Below are 17244 nucleotides of genomic sequence, written 5' to 3' on the forward strand. Positions count from 1 at the left end.
GTTGAAACGGGGCAAAGCTCCAGGGATCTGTGGCATCCATGCCGAACTTCTCAAGGCTGGTGGAAATGCTGCACTCGTGTCGTTGCATGCAGTTTTGTGCTCTGCCTGGAACACAGGCATCATCCCTACTGACTGGAAGAGGGGCCTTGTTGTCCCTCTCTGGAAAGGGAAGGGTGATCGCCAAGACTGCAACAACTACCGAGGGGTGACGCTGCTCTCAGTGCCGGGCAAGGTCTTTGCTCAGATAATTCTCGATAGGGTTCGCCACCATCTGCTTGAGCACCAGCGTCCAGAGCAGTCAGGCTTTACACCAAAGAGGCCAACGATTGACCGTATTCTTGCACTTCGTGTCCTCACCGAACGCAGACGAGAGTTTCGGCAGGGGCTGCTTGCAGCCTATGTTGATCTCTGTAAAGCGTTCGATTTAGTGAATCGGGATGTCCTCTGGAGGATTCTTGGTCTTCGTGGGGTGCCACCAAAACTGATCGATCTGATGTCTGAACTCTACTCTGGTACTGAGAGTGCTGTGAAGTGTGGTGGTACCATCTCTGACTTATTTCCAGTTGTTACTGGAGTTTGTCAGGGATGTGTACTTGCCCCCACACTTTTCAGCACTTGTATGGACTGGATTCTAGGGAGGATGTCGGAGAGATCAAGTTGCGGTGCGTCATTTGGGAATGTCAAGATCTCGGACCTTGACTTTGCAGATGATGCAGTCATCTTTGCGGAGACTTTAGACATCCTCTTGGGGGCCCTCGAGGTGCTGAATGAGGAGTCGGAGCCGTTGGGATTACGGGTTTCTTGGGTCAAAACTAAGATCCAGGCTTTCGGTGACATCTTGGATGCTGCTGTCCTGTCTGTGTCTGTTTGTGGTGAGGATGTTGAGGTCGTGGAGAGTTTCACTTACCTTGGCAGTGATATTCATGTCTCTGCTGGCTGCGAGTCAGAGGTCAATAGACGTCTGGGTCGGGCCTGGGGAGTCATGGATTCACTGGATCATGGGGTGTGGCGCTGCCGGTACCTGTGCGGGAGGACGAAAGTCCGAGTCTTCAGGTCCTTGGTACTTCCAGTCTTGCTCTATGGGTGCGAGACTTGGACTCTGACCAAGGATCTGAGACGGAGACTTAATTCCTTTGGTACCAGGTCTCTTCGGAGAATCCTTGGCTATCGCTGGTCGGATTTTGTGTCCAACGAGCGGTTGCTGAGAGAGACTCGGATGAGATTTGTTACCTGCATAGTCCGTGAGCGTCAGTTGCGGCTGTATGGACATGTGGCTCGTTTTCCTGACTCTGATCCTGCTCACCAGATTCGCTCAGCGAGGGAGTCTCATGAGTGGAGGAGGCCAGTGGGTCGACCACGTTCCTCATGGTTGCAACAGGTTGACCATCATCTCAAGGAGATGGGGATGGGCCTGGCATCTGCCTGGGGGATGGCCAGACGGAGGCCCCTGGAGTACCGGCGGAAAGTGGACGCAGCGACGTGCTGTTCTGGCACATGCTCCCATACCTGACCTGACCTGATATATATATATATATCAGGTTGGTTGTATATATATGTATGCATATCAGGTATGCATACATATATATATATATATATATACACATACATATATATATATATATATATATATATATATATATATATATATATATATATATATATATATATATATACATACATATATATATATATATATATATATATGTATGTATATATATATATATATATATATATACATACATATATATATATATATATATATGTATGTATATATATATATATATATATATATATATATACATACATATATATATATATATATATATATATGTATGTATATATATATATATATATATATATATATATATATATATACATATATATATATATATATATATATATATATATATATATATATATATATATATATATGTATGTATATATATATATATATATATATATATATATATATATATATCTATATATATATATATATATATATATATATATATCTATATATGTACATATATATATATATATATATATATATATATATATATATATATATATCTATATATATATATATATATATATCTATATATGTACATATATATATATATATATATATATATATATATATATATATATATATATATATATATATATATATATATATATGTATATATATATATATATATATATATATATATATATATATATATATATATATATATATATATATATATATATATATATATGGGGCTGCAAAAGTAGGTATACAGTAATGAAAAACAAAACGTGCGCACAAAACGTATTTTATTGATTATACAAGCATATCAATAATAACATACCAATAATAAACATATCAATAATAAACCTATTAATCTAATATTATTAAATGAATTCTCGTATTAAATGAATCCTAGCACCACTATTATAATCCTTATGTATACCTACTTTTGCAGCCCCCTGTATATGTGTATAATCTAATATAAAATTTGTTTTTACACTCTATGTGCATTTGTCAACACCAGATGGCCAAATATTAGTAGCACTAAATTATTTCACTGATGTACATTGCATCATGAATGTCCTACCAGTATAATCACACCAGATCCCAAAGGTGCAATGAGGAAATTGGGGATGGTATGGAGAAAAGGAAGAGGGGGAGGGGGGAGTATTAATCTTGCATCAAAATTTTTCAACAGATCAAAAACTATAAAGACATACTCTTTAATGCTGATAGTTTTAAGTTGCCCTCTCAGCTGGTACTACCCTATTCCCCTCCCCCAGCCCATAGGACTTTCGAATAACCACTCAACCATGTGCTGAATGAAATTCTCATAAAACAATCAAAACAAATATAATACTGTATTACTAACATCTGATTCTATTTTTAGATCAAAAAGACAAAAAAATTGAAACACGTGGCTTTCCCGTGACTTACCCAGCTAGAAAATTACATTCCTGTGGTTGATTATCTTCAATGCTGATCCAGTTTTCTCTCACACCCTCAGCTGGCAACACCACCTCTCCACCCTGACTCGATAGCACAGGCTGAGTGAAAGTCTCTGCTGTACTTAAATGTTGCACAGAGTCCATCGTTGCACCCTCTAATAATCCATTATTGTCTTCAGGTGGTGTTTGATGTCCAGAATCACTCAAGATATCTTCTTGAACAAGGGTTGATTGTGATGATGTACCTGATGCATTGTTTTCATAGCAGGTATGCCCTGTTGTGTGAATCAGCTCACTTCGCTTGTCTTGCAAGTTTCTCAACCAGATCATCATTTGCTCGTTGCTGGCAGCCTATGTGGAAAATTATATTTACTGACATTGCTTTAAGATGCTCACACAACCAACTTTGATCGCACTCAGCACAAAGAAGAACGTAAAGTGTAACAAAAGAAAGTAAAACATAGGGCTACCGCACACTAGCTGATGCAACACAACAAGAATGTCAGCACAAACTTAGTCGGCAACAGTTTTTGATTATATATCATGTAATGTGCAGCAGATGAATAACTTTGTCAACTAATTTTTCAGATATGTCGATGACAATCATAAAAGTTGAACGTATTCAACTGTTATGATGGGTTGTGGGTAACAATCGCACATTATCATAAAGTGTGCAGCAGTCACCGACAATCGCGCCGATGCAGCACAATACGTTAACCAATTAAACTTCAGTTTTCAGTAGCTTCCAGGCTTGACGTTATATCATCTACAGCATTTAAAAAAAAAATTTCAGTTTTTATTAACTTTGAATTCCAAAAATGTATGATGAAAGTTGAATATACAGGGTGATTTTTAATTTTTTTTCATTCGTGAATTGTAAATAATTTCCAAATGCGAAAAACTATATCAGTTACGAACCTAATATTTTGCATAAATGGGGACTAATGTCACAGAAAGACGTAACATGATTCTGAGAATTATCAGGTATCACGTGATTTATCAAGTGACCTGGCAGTGACGTTTAACGGTTTTCACTCAATGGTGTTTGGTGTGCTACAAGTTGGCAAAAAATTATTTGTCCAATTTTCTTCTCAGAAAAAGTAAACTCAAAACGTCACATCAACATAATCCATGAGTTTCTTGGGCACCTTAGAGAAAACAAAAATCAACCAAGGATGGTTTCAGCAAGATGGTGCCACGAGTCACATTTCACCACACAGCATGAACGAACTTAGGCTATTCTTTGGTGACCGTGTAGTGTCCAAGTCATAATGGCCACCTCGATCCTCAGATCTTAGGTGACTAGATATAATTTTGTGTGGATATTTGAAGGATATAGTGTATGCTACAAATCCATGCACTCTTGGGAAATTAGAAGCAATAATCATTGACACAATCATCAATATTACCCAAGAAATATGTGTGAATATATACATATACATATACATAAACATATACATATACATATACTGTACATGTATATGCATGGTGTTGGATTAATGATGAGGGTGGTAGGCTTGGGATCCAAGGATCCTGAGTTCAAATCCCACTCAGCCGTTGAAGTAATACCAGGTGGCGTTGATTCTGCCTGTCATCCTTCTGAGGTCGGCAAAATGAGTACCAGCTTGCTGGTATCCTGTGTCAGAGTGGTGACCCATCCAGGATTGTGCCCAATAACCAAGGAGAATGCTTAGGCAGCACCAAGGCTCTGCACAGAGTATGATCCCAATGGATGTTTATATATATATATATATATATATATATATATATATATATATATATATATATATATATATATATATATATATATATATATATATATATATATATATATATATATATATATATATATATATATATATATATATATATATATATATATATATATATATATATATATATATATATACATATACATATATACTAGCCTGGTGTTGGCGCAGTGGTTAGGGCAGTGGCTTGGGATCCAAAAGGTCCTGAGTTCAAGCCCCGTTGGGCCACTGAATTAATACACCAGGGGGTTGACTCAGCCTGTCATCCTTCCCAGGTCGGCGAAATGAGTACCAGTGTACTGGGCCGTTGTATACCCCGGTTAAAATAGGTGTACCATATCCCTGTGTCGTAAGAGGCGACCAGGGTTGCGTCAGGAAGGGCATCCGGCGTAAAACATGTGCCAAATCACTATGCGGAGCATACGGATGATCCGCTGTGGCGACCCCTAACGGGAGCAGCCGAAAGAAGAAGAAGAGATATCTAAAACTCTCAGCTTGTATATATGTATGTATCTTCCCGAAATACAGCAAAAACGGTACACAATAGCACAAAAATTTTCGGCCAACCTTACTCACCATTCACCTGCGGTGTGCAGTATTAAGTTTTGTTAAAATCGGGCAACGAAAAAATTATTAAAAAAATCAATTCCCGATTCAGTCAAGTCCTCTTCCGGAGAATTTGATCAATGGAAACAACCTCAGTGGTATCGTTTGCTGGAGCTATGTTTTATTTTTATTTTTTGAAATGATTTTTTTATCAACCGCTGTCACAACGGGAACCCAACGGGTTCACAGGTCGTCTTGTGTGTGTGTGTGTGTGTGTGTGTGTGCACATGTATATATATATATATATATATATATATATATATATATATATATATATATATATATATATATATATATATATATATATATATATATATATATATATATATATATATATATATATATACATACATACAGGGGGCTGCAAAAGTAGGTATACATTAAGGATTATACCAGAATTACCAATATTATAATAGTGGTGCTAGGATTCATTTAATACTCGAATTCATTTAATTCATTAAAATAATTATTACCATTTTTAATATTTTTATTTTCGTAATTTTTTTCTGTATACTTTTTTTTAACTGTTTTTTTCATTACTGTATACCTACTTTTGCAGCCCCTGTATCTATATATATATATATATATATATATATATATATATATATATATATATATATATATATATATATATATATATATATATATATATATATATATATATATATATATATATATATATATATATACATATATATATATATATATATATATATACATATATATACATATATATATATATATATATATATATATATATATATATATATATACATATATATATATATACATATATATATATATATATATACATATATACATATATATACATATATATATATACATATACATATATGTATACATATATATACATATATATATATATATATATATACATATATATATATATATATATACACATACATATATATATATATATATATATATATATATATATATATATATATACATATATATTGTTGTGGACTTGGGGTTCGAGGCTTGCCACGAGGGGAGCACTTGGGTCCCTCTCGAACGACAGGTCCAGAAACCACTGGGCACAAATGACTTTGCGCACTGGCAGGTTGCGAGACAACCACGAACTTCGATTGGCACTGCCAATCTGGGCATGGTTACACTATTTCACGTGACCTTACCTGTGGACGGCTAGTGAACTAGGGTCACTTTCCCTCAATGCACATTCGGCTTACTGCCGAGCGATACAGTGAGTGTGCACTAGCTAACAAGAGCAATTTGGTGGGGAATAACTTCCCAGCTAAGCTAATGTGCAGACCATGCTGGACCAATGAAGGAAAAGACAAAATAGGCTGGGTGCATTTATTACAACCAAGGCAAGGAAGGTTATGTGGCACATTAAAAAGGGTTTATTCACAAAATTATGTACAGCAGGGAAAAGCAAGGAATTTGTGATTGCAGCAAAAGAAATACAGTTATTTACAAAAGAGACAGTACAGAGTTACCCCGATATTAACTTCTACAATCTTAAGTTATGTTACACATGTTACAGGTACCATCCCACAAACACCCGAGGAAATTAGAGATAGCCCAGAAAGAAGAGAAGCAGTTGAGTTGTAGGTGACCTCATGCCTGGTGCGGTCAATGGACCTATGCAACCCAATCACTTAAGAAGGGGGAGGAGGAAAGAAAACTGGGGGTGTTTACGATGTGTGAGTGGGAGGTGCTAATTGTGGTGCAGCATGATGCAAGAGGAAGTTCGAGAGGTGTGAATCGGTAATTGTTACTCTTTTAGTTTGTGCGTCCACAGTGGACTCGACAATCAGATGGGAGAGAAAGATATGTGAGAAGATAACTTGAGGAAGCACATGTGAGAAAGTCTATAAATATTTGGTTAATGACTGTGGAATGATGTCAAAGCCAAGTGCCGATGACAAGTGGATGACCAGGCAATGACCCTGGTGATGCTCGCTTCACCCTGCTCACCTCGCTCAGTTGTGCTGCCCTCTCAGCTCGGATAACACTCGGTTTGGTAAAGGCTCTGGATGAAGGATGAAGAGATTCTGTTGAACAGCTTTGAGTTGCTCTCTTAATAGAGCCTGGAGTGGAGGAGGGGCCAGAAAGCAGATTAAAAGACCCTGTATGTGTTTTCGCGCATCCCTGGTGCATTGACATCACCCTGAGCCATAGTCATGCCCGCCAGCCTCCAGAGCCAAAATGGCTTCAGTTATACTCCAGCCGGGCTACGTGACACACCTCCATAATTAGCATTGGACGAGGATCTTCGGGAGTCCTCTCCGGCCATGAATGTGCGCTAAACTCCATTTGAGCATTTTTATTTAGTGGAGCACCAAGGCTACCCAGTCGTAATCGAACGAGCCCCAGTGCATATTTGCGCTTCAAGTTACACGCCAAAATACCCCTGCTCATAATGTCCTTCATTCCCCCAGCATCCTCAGAGACTGTGTTGAGCGTCCAGGGAGTTAACTGTGGTTGGGGAAGTTTGTTGCGGTTGTATTGAGGTAGAGAAAGTTGTGTGGCATTTTGTGGTGAAGGCATTGAAGCGTTGGGAGTGGTTGAGACAATTATGGTGAGGAGATTGAAGTGGTTGTTCATGGATGTGGTGAAGAGGTCAGGCATAGGTTGTTGTGCAGATTTTTATAAGGTGTTGTGAGAATTATGGTGAGGGTTGTCGTGTTGTGGTGACTGCGGTGAGGGTCTGAGATAAGGCGTCAGTTGGTTTATGGCACACCATTTAAACAGGAAATGAGGCGATCGCTGCACCTTCCTGACACTCCGCACATAGCGGTACTGACCTGACGTGCATGCATGCGTGGTTTGCATGTGAAACAAAAGGGATTCAAAGAGGTGAAAGAATAGGGGATTGAAGACCTAACTAAAAGCTCGACACAACGCATCTTGTCCCATTTACCCACGAGAAATGTGGAAAGGTCAAACTAAACAAATACTAATGAGATAACTGTCTTGGAATCGCTATATGTGAGATACCATTGCCTTGGAGGAGTGCCGGATTTGCAGAACCACAACAATATAATAGGCTAATGCTGTCTGTCTGTCTGTCCCACTTTGAAACATGGAAATAGTCCAGCAGCCAACTAGCTTAACCTGGAAGTGGAGTATATGCAACGTTTTTGGGTTTATTTGGGTCACTGAGTCCATAAATAATAAGAATCCGCTTGATGACACCCTGTCACCTTTGGGCATTTTTTCCAATTTGCGTAAAACCAAGATGGCCACCAGTGTTCTATTGAATATACTATAATTAAGATATCTCGGTTTCTAGAAGGGATTTTAAAACAATCTAAAATGTTTTAACGGGGCTTGAAGACATTAGGAACCCAATGGAATAACTTTTGTTATGATTTGACAACTCCTTCATTTGCATAAATCCAAGATGGCCGCCGTCAAACCTCTCGGGAGACCGGTTTTATGTCACCACGTTATCTAATTATTATTTTGGGCTCAGTGACCAAAATCAACCCCAAAAAATTGTATGTACTCCACTTCCAGGTTAAACTAGTTGGCTGCTGGATGTGAATGGGACAGTCCGTGAATTTGTTGTGAACTTCAAACAGTACATCCAACATAAACTTACTTCTAGCGATGTCTATATTGTGTTCGACAGGTACCAGGATTTCAGTACCAAGAGTACGACCAGATGCAATAGAACAACAGAAGCAAGCAGAGTACATCGACTGGTTCTAGATACACCTCTACCCCCCACAGAAAGTTGTCCTGACAGTGTCAGAAAATAAATCACAGCTGATGGAAATGATCTGTGAAGAGCTGACCAGAGACACTACCTTCCATGGAGACTACACAATGACCCACAAACTTGTCATCACTAGCAGTAATAACACACCTGTTGAAATACGTTTTGGGGGAGTGGTGATCCACCGGGAAGACATGTCTACATCTCATGAAGAGGCAGACTGCATCATTGCTCAACAAGCAGTAGCAGTTGCGACTGAATGCCAAGTAGGCATGTCAGTGATTGCAGATGACACCGACTTCTTCATCCTTCTGCTTCACCACTACTTTGAGCGACAGTTAACCAGTCACATGATCATGGAATCGCCGATTCATGGTAGAACCGTTATTGACATACAAGTTACTGTTAAACAACAGTAGAGCATAGTAGATGGACTGTTGTCTATGCACGCCCTATCGGGTTGTGATACATGTGCATGCTATTTCGGTATTGGTAAAATCACGGTATTGAAAGTACTGCGAGAAGGCTACTTCTTGTCACTTTTGGGTGACATTCATGCATTGTTACCAGATATAACAAGACAGGCATCCAAGTTTGTGGCAGCATGCTATGGACACAAGGACTGCAGCAGTACATCTGAGGCAAGGAAGAAGTCATGGGCCACAAAGGTTGGAAAGGGCACCACAGCCATACCAAAGCTGAAGTCTCTACCTCCCACAACAGAAGCATTTCTGGAAAATGTCAAACAGGCACACCTGCAGGCAGCTGTGTGGAAACACGCTTTGGATCTAGATTCTAGATCCTCCCTCACTCGATCCAACAGAACATGGATACGTTCGTGACGACAGTTCCAAGACTATGTTGCCTAAATCGATACATGAAGATGTGTCCCTTGCTCCACAAGAGATTCTGAAACTGATTCGCTGCTCTTGTGAAAGTGAAAGACCTTGCAAATCAGGAAGATGTGGATGTGTGAGTGGTAAACTACCGTGCACTTTATTTTGCGGATGTCATGCCGAGGACTGTCATAATGAACTGACTAAATGTGATGTAGCCTTTGATGCAGATGATGACGATGACAATTAGACATAAAAATATTAATGTCAACACAGACAAATGAGAGGAACATCATGTTGATAACTGTGTACAATGTCATGTACTATAAACTCTAATATCACAGTAGTTAAAGGAGAAGAAATGTGAACGATTTCTTTATGCGCCATGGCTTGCTCAGCATAGACACTACTTGAACATTATGACTTTTCAGTCACTTTATTCAATATAATGGATATCTGAAATTACTTTACTTTATGACGTGGTGTCTGTCAGCTTACATATATTCTAACGTATACGTCAATGACAAACCACTAATATTATATTGAAGGTGTTCAATGATATTGTCACCATTTAGATCAATCAAGCATGTCATTCAAAAGTACAGCAAAATGTTCACAGATTGACAACGGCCATATTGGAATATGCAAAGGAAGGAGTTGTCAAATCATAATAAAAGTTATTCCATTGGGTTCCTAATGTCTTAAAGCCCCGTTAAAACATTTTAGATTGTTTTAAAATCCCTTCTAGAAGCCGAGATATCTTAATTATAGTATATTCAAGAGAACACTGGCGGCCATCGTGGTTTTATGCAAATTAGAAAAAATGCCCAATGGTGACAGGGTGTCATCAAGCGGATTGTTAATATTCATGGTCTCAGTGACCCAAATCAATCAAAAAACATTGTATATACTCTACTTCAAGGTATACCACTAAAATCCCATTTGGCTGCCAGACTAAAACGCTCATTGGAGAGAAAAATTATGAAGTAAAAGTTGCTTTGGATTTAATCCAAACCCCCAGGAAATTTGTGCATTTTTTCAATCTGATTTATAAAAATTGAACCTGAACAAAAATTCAATTGGACAAAAAATTCAAAAAACTCGACAGACTGATGTTAGTGAGAGGGAGTAATGTGACTAAAGGGGGTGGGATCTGCAAGGGTGAGAGGGGAGAGAGGGGTTTGGGAGATCTCTCAGGTTGGGGTGAGGATGTGGGAGGGTGGGGGAATGTCTGGGTGGGGAGTAGGAATGTTTTGGTGGAGAGCGGAAAGGTCTGGGAGGGGTATGGAAAATTTGTAATCTAATTTGAATTCATGATCAGTACTTTCATTGTGTAAAACGAAGCAAGGAACCAAGATGAACCGAGGATCAGCACTTTCATTGTGAAAAACGAAGCAAGGTACCAAGCTGAACCGAAGATCAGCACTTTCATTGTGTAAAATGAAGCAAGGTACCGATAGGATCCGAGGATCAACACTTTCAATGTGTAAAATTAAGCAAGGTTCCAAGATGAACCGAGGATCAGCATTTTCATTGTGTAAAATGAAGCAAGGTAGCGATAGGACCCGAGGATCAGCACTTTAATTGTGTAAAATGAATCAGGGTACCAATTTGAACTGAGGATCAGCACTTTCAACGTGTAAAATGAATCGGGGTACCAAGTTGAACTGAGTATCAGCACTTTCATTGTGTAAAATGAATCAGGGTAGCAATTTTAATTGAGGATCAGCACTTTCAATGTGTAAAATGAATCAGGGTACCAATTTGAACCAAGGATCAGCACTTTCATTGTGTAAAATGAATCAGGGTAGCAATTTTAATTGAGGATCAGCACTTTCAATGTGTAAAATGAATCAGGGTACCAATTTGAACTGAGGATTAGCACTTTCAATGTGTGAAATGAATCAGGGTACCAATTTGAACCAAGGATCAGCAATTTCATTGTGTAAAATGAAGCAGGGTACCAATTTGAACTGAGGATCAGCACTTTCATTGTGTAAAATGAAGCAAGGTACCAATAGGAACTGAGGATCAGCACTTTCATTGTGTAAAATGAAGCAAGGTACCAACATGAACCAAGGATCAGCACTTTCATTGTGTAAAATGAAGCAAGGTACCAATAGGAACCGAGGATCAGCACTTTCATTGTGTAAAATGAAGCAGCATACCAACATAAACCAAGGATCAGTACTATCGTTGCGTAAATTGACCGGAAGCACCAATATGAACTAAGAATTTATACTATCATTGTGTAAATTGAAACAAGGCACCAATATGAACCAAGGATTTGTACTATCATTGTGTAAAATAGACCAAGGGACCAATATGAACCAAGGATCGGTATTATAATTGTGTAAATTGAACCAAGGTATAAATATGAACCAAGGATCAGTACTATCATTGCGTCAAATGAACCAGGAATATGAACCAAGGATCAGTACTATCATTGTGTAAAATGAACCAGGAATATGAAGCAAGGCTCGGTACTATAATTGTGTAAATTGAACCAAGGTATAAATATGAACCAAGGATCAGAACAATCATTGTGTAAAATGAACCAGGAATATGAACCAAGTATCGGTACTATGATTGTGTAAAATGAACCAGGCATATGAACCAAGGATCAGTTCAATGATTGTGTAAAATGAACCAGGAATATGAACCAAGGATCGGTACTATCATTGTGTAAAATGAACCAAGGTACCAATGTGAACCAAGGATCAGTACTATCGTTGTGTAAATTGAACCAAGGTACCAATGTGAACCAAGGATTTGTACTATCATTGTGTAAAATAGACCAAGGTACCTATATGAACCAGGGATCGGTTCTATAATTGTGTAAATTGAACCAAGGTATCAATATGAACCAAGGATCGGGACTATCATTGTGTAAATTGAAACAAGGCACCAATATGAATGAAGAATTTGTACTATCATTATGTAAAATGAACCAAGGGACCAATATGAACCAAGGATCGGTACTATCATTGTGTAATATGAACCAAGGTACCAATATGAATCAAGGATCGGGACTATCATTGTGTAAAATGAACCAAGGTACCAATATGAACCAAGGATCGGTACTATCGTGTAAAATGAACCAAGGTACCAATATGAACCAAGGACGGTACTATCATTGTGTAAATTGAACCAAGGTACCAATATGAACCAAGGATTTGTACTATCATTGTGTAATATGAACCAAGGTACCAATATGAACCAAGGATCGGGACTATCATTGTGTAAAATGAACCAAGGTACCAATATGAACAAAGGATCGGTACTATCATTGTGTAAAATGAACCAAGGTACCAATATGAACCAAGGATCGGTACTATCATTGTGTAAATTGAACCAAGGTACCAATATGAACCAAGGATCGGTACTATCATTGTGTAAAATGAACCAAGGTACCAATATGAACCAAGGATCGGGACTATCATTGTGTAAAATGAACCAAGGTACCAATATGAACCAAGGATTTGTACTATCATTGTGCAAAATGAACCAAGGTACCAATATGAATCAAGGATTGGGACTATCATTGTGTAAATTGAACCAAGGTACCAATATGAACCAAGGATCGGGACTATCATTGTGCAAAATGAACCAAGGTACCAATATGAATCAAGGATCGGGACTATCATTGTGTAAATTGAACCAAGGTACCAATATGAACCAAGGATCGGTACTATAATTGTGTAAATTGAACCAAGGTACCAATATGAACCAAGGATCGGGACTATCATTGTGTAAATTGAAAAAGGCACCAATATGAACTAAGAATTTATATTATCATTGTGTAAATTGAAACAAGGTACCAATATGAACCAAGGATCGGTACTATCCTTGTGTGACATGAACCAGGAATAGGAACCAAGGATCGGTACTCTCATTGTGTAAATTGAACCAAGGTATCAATATGAACCAAGGATCGGGACTATCATTGTGTAAAATGAACCAAGGTACCAATATGAACCAAGGAAAGGTAGTATCGTTGTGTAATATGAACCAAGGTACCAATATGAACCAAAGATTTGTACTATCATTGTGTAAAATGAACCAAGGTACCAATATGTACCAAAATGTACCAATTCTCTCTCTCTGACACACACACACACACACACACACACACACACACACACACACACACACACACACACACACACACACACACACACACACACACACCTGTAAGCTGTCAAGTCTCGGTTCGAATTGTGACCCAGCTATGAACTGTCATGCTGGTGGTTCACAGGCAGGTTGATTCATTAATGTGGGTGCCATCCCTCGGATGGACGCTAAACAGGAATCCCGTCTGCTGGCATTACTTGGTGAATGCTAAAGATCCCACGGAGTCCTTTGCAAAGAGTAGGCGAACCAACACTATGGATGGTAATGAAAAGTACAGGCCATGTAGTTTCTATGTATGCAAATAAGGGAGAATGTTTTTATTACCCCTTCCCCTGCCTTCTCGTATGCTGCCTGTCTGTCCCACCACTTCTCTCCGGGCCCCTTTACTTTTCACTTCTATCTTCTCCCACAATTATTTTGCATCACGCTCCACTCCCACTAAACTTCCCTACCTTCCTTCTTTCAGGTGTATTCTCTTCCTTTCCTCAATTTAGAGCAACATCAACACTCCAATATCACATACATCATAAGTAAATGGTCCTTAAGACTTAAAAAAAAAACTTTTGTTTTATCATTCACATTATTTGTTTTAAAAACTGGGGTTGGGTCTTCTCTTGTCGCGAGTGTCATGCGGCCTTCTCTTGCCTTAAACAGGTGTTCACGTCCTGACGACCGCACCATGAACACGCCTTCTTGCTTTCCACAGGCCAGGGTAGCTCCAGCCAATGGAATGCGGCTAAGGAGTTTGGAATTTGGTGTACTCCGCAGCAGCAGACAACCTACCCGAGGGTCGTAACTCACCCAACGGGTTTGTGTGACCCACATGAAGTCCAGCTTTTTGCCGTCCATAGGACACGGCACGGAACTTCTTTTAAGACTAACTCTCAATAAAAGTGAAAAATTCTTCCGAAACCACACCTATGTTTCAGAATAAGTACAGTAATGCCTGAAGGCAATATTTTCCACTTTGGATGAGTCCTGGCTGGTGACACTTCACTCCTTTATACCACGGGGTTCACAAACGTTTTGCTGACTGTCCAAGAGCAGGTTCTGTGCTGCTGAAGCAATCCCGTGGTTAGAAAGGTTATACACTTTTGGATTGTTTACCATTACCTTCCCAGTGCGAGTCAGGACATAAATTTGTAATTTATTTAGGGTGCTGGCGAGAACTTGCTTACACTTCATCAAAACACACTGTGGGGTCTTTAATGTCCACTATATAACAAACAAGTTGGGTCACTCCATCAAGATCGGGTTATGTCAACTTTAAGCCATCAAGAAGTTGGATGTTTTAATTGCTGTAGATAAAATTAACCCGGGAGTGCACCACGGCAATCATAGGCAAAATGGTTGAGTTCGTACAGGATCATGCGACAACTACTCTCGCTCAATATAGTGTCGTGGTTAACTCTGCACCATTTGTATATTAATTTCCGTTCTGCATACGGAATATAATATGCAACTGTTATGAACCAGTATAACATTTAATTCATTTAATTGTGCTCCGGTGAAAGTTATATTGGCTGTTAAATATTCCTGTTAAGTAATAACACCACCACCACTACCCCTACCCAAGGAGAAAAATAAAAGGACAGTTTTGAGAATAGAAGGAGAAGAAGATAAGGATACGAGGAGAATAAGGCAACAACATGTTCTCTTGAGCTGTCATGCTTGTTTTCAAGTGTTGCAAAGCATTTTAAAAAACACCATACCCGGTGAAGGAGGAATCGTGAGTCTTCTGTATGTGAGCCTGAGAGGGTTCAGTGACTCATCTGGGAAGGTTCAGAGACTCACAGATTCCCTGACCGCAATGGACCAACTTTCATCCCACTGTGCCTTGGTCTGTGGAGGTTCAGCTTCACTTCTTATATAATATATCATACCCTGTGAGGTATTATATTCACTGAACTGCCTCTACTCATGGAATATACTTGTCAGATATTGCACTGCTGTTGTTATTTCGTGTGTTTTGGTGTTTTTGTGGTGTTTTTTGTGTGTGGTTGGAGAGTTTTGTGTGTTTTTTGGTGGTTTCATCTGTTTTGGTGTTTTGAGGTGCTTTAGTGTTTTGGCCTCAGAGTATACTGCTGTCTTCAGCTAGATTAAACCTCACAGCCTCTGGATATCAGTGTTATGTCCTCACCAGTCGGCTTCTTCCATACCCTCATACTGACCCTGTATGAAATGCTCATGCAACCATTTTAGTGAGGTTCGGGAGGGAAGAAATAGGGCCTCTGGCTCGATTTTGCTGATAATTTTGATTTCACTGTTGATTAGGGTACTTCAGAGTGTGTAGAATACAGAATTGGATTCTGTCCAATTTACAATTTGGTTCCTTAAGAAGGTATTTAATATAATTTAACTGATTACCCGATAGAGGGAATGCCTTATAACTTCTGAACTAATGGACATAAAGGGATTAATTTGGTGTCTAAATGTAGGGTTTTTTGGGGAACGGGAATCGATCGGAACAAAAATCTTGCCAATTGGAACACTCCTAAAAGCATAAATCCAAGATGGCCACCCACAAACCACCAATACAGGAGATTTCTTACAACTACCAACTTGGTAGAAATTGAACGATGACTTGTGTGTCCCAATATCAGTTTTCAGGTACATGGGGAATTAAATTATGCAATACTTTTTGCTATTGGAGCATCCCTCATTTGTATAAATCAAATATGGCTGCTGTACGATACACCCGATGAATGGCGGATATTGGTAATCTTTTATAACTTGTATAGGGAGTTGATTGGATCATTCTATATTATCAGGTCAGGTCAGGTATGGGAGCATGTGCCAGAACAGCGCGTCGCTGCGTCCACTTTCCGCCGGAACTCCGGGGGCCTCCGTCTGGCCATCCCCCAGGCAGATGCCAGGCCCATCCCCATCTCCTTGAGATGATGGTCAACCTGCTGCAACCATGAGGCACGTGGTCGGCCCACTGGCCTCCTCCACTCATGAGACTCCCTCGCTGAGAGAATCTGGTGAGCAGGATCAGCGTCAGGAAAACGAGCCACATGTCCATACAGCCGCAGCTGACGCTCACGGACTATGCAGGTAACAAATCTCATCCGAGTCTCTCTCAGCAACCGCTCGTTGGACACAAAATCCGACCAGCGATAGCCAAGGATTCTCCGAAGAGACCTGGTACCAAAGGAATTAAGTCTCCGTCTCAGATCCTTGGTCAAAGTCCAAGTCTCGCACCCATAGAGCAAGACTGGAAGTACCA

The 17244-nt window shown here is 39.1% G+C and overlaps 1 protein-coding gene across 1 annotated transcript in view; it reads right to left on the reverse strand.

The window, feature by feature from the left end:
• The window catches only part of LOC147015474 (TBC1 domain family member 2B-like), an 82282-nt gene extending 67418 nt beyond the window's left edge, over positions 1–14864 (reverse strand). The window contains exons 1-2 of the mRNA XM_085850269.1: positions 14661–14864; positions 2948–3309 (exon numbers count right to left, since the gene is read on the reverse strand). Of these exons, the coding sequence (XP_085706395.1) occupies positions 2948–3309; positions 14661–14864 (566 nt within the window). The remainder of the gene's footprint in view (positions 1–2947; positions 3310–14660) is intronic.
• Between the last annotated feature and the right edge of the window lie 2380 nt (positions 14865–17244).

Source organism: Eptatretus burgeri, chromosome 12 (assembly GCF_056783735.1).
Source record: "Eptatretus burgeri isolate ZD-2024b chromosome 12, Ebu_testis_v1, whole genome shotgun sequence".
Taxonomy (NCBI): domain Eukaryota; kingdom Metazoa; phylum Chordata; class Myxini; order Myxiniformes; family Myxinidae; genus Eptatretus; species Eptatretus burgeri.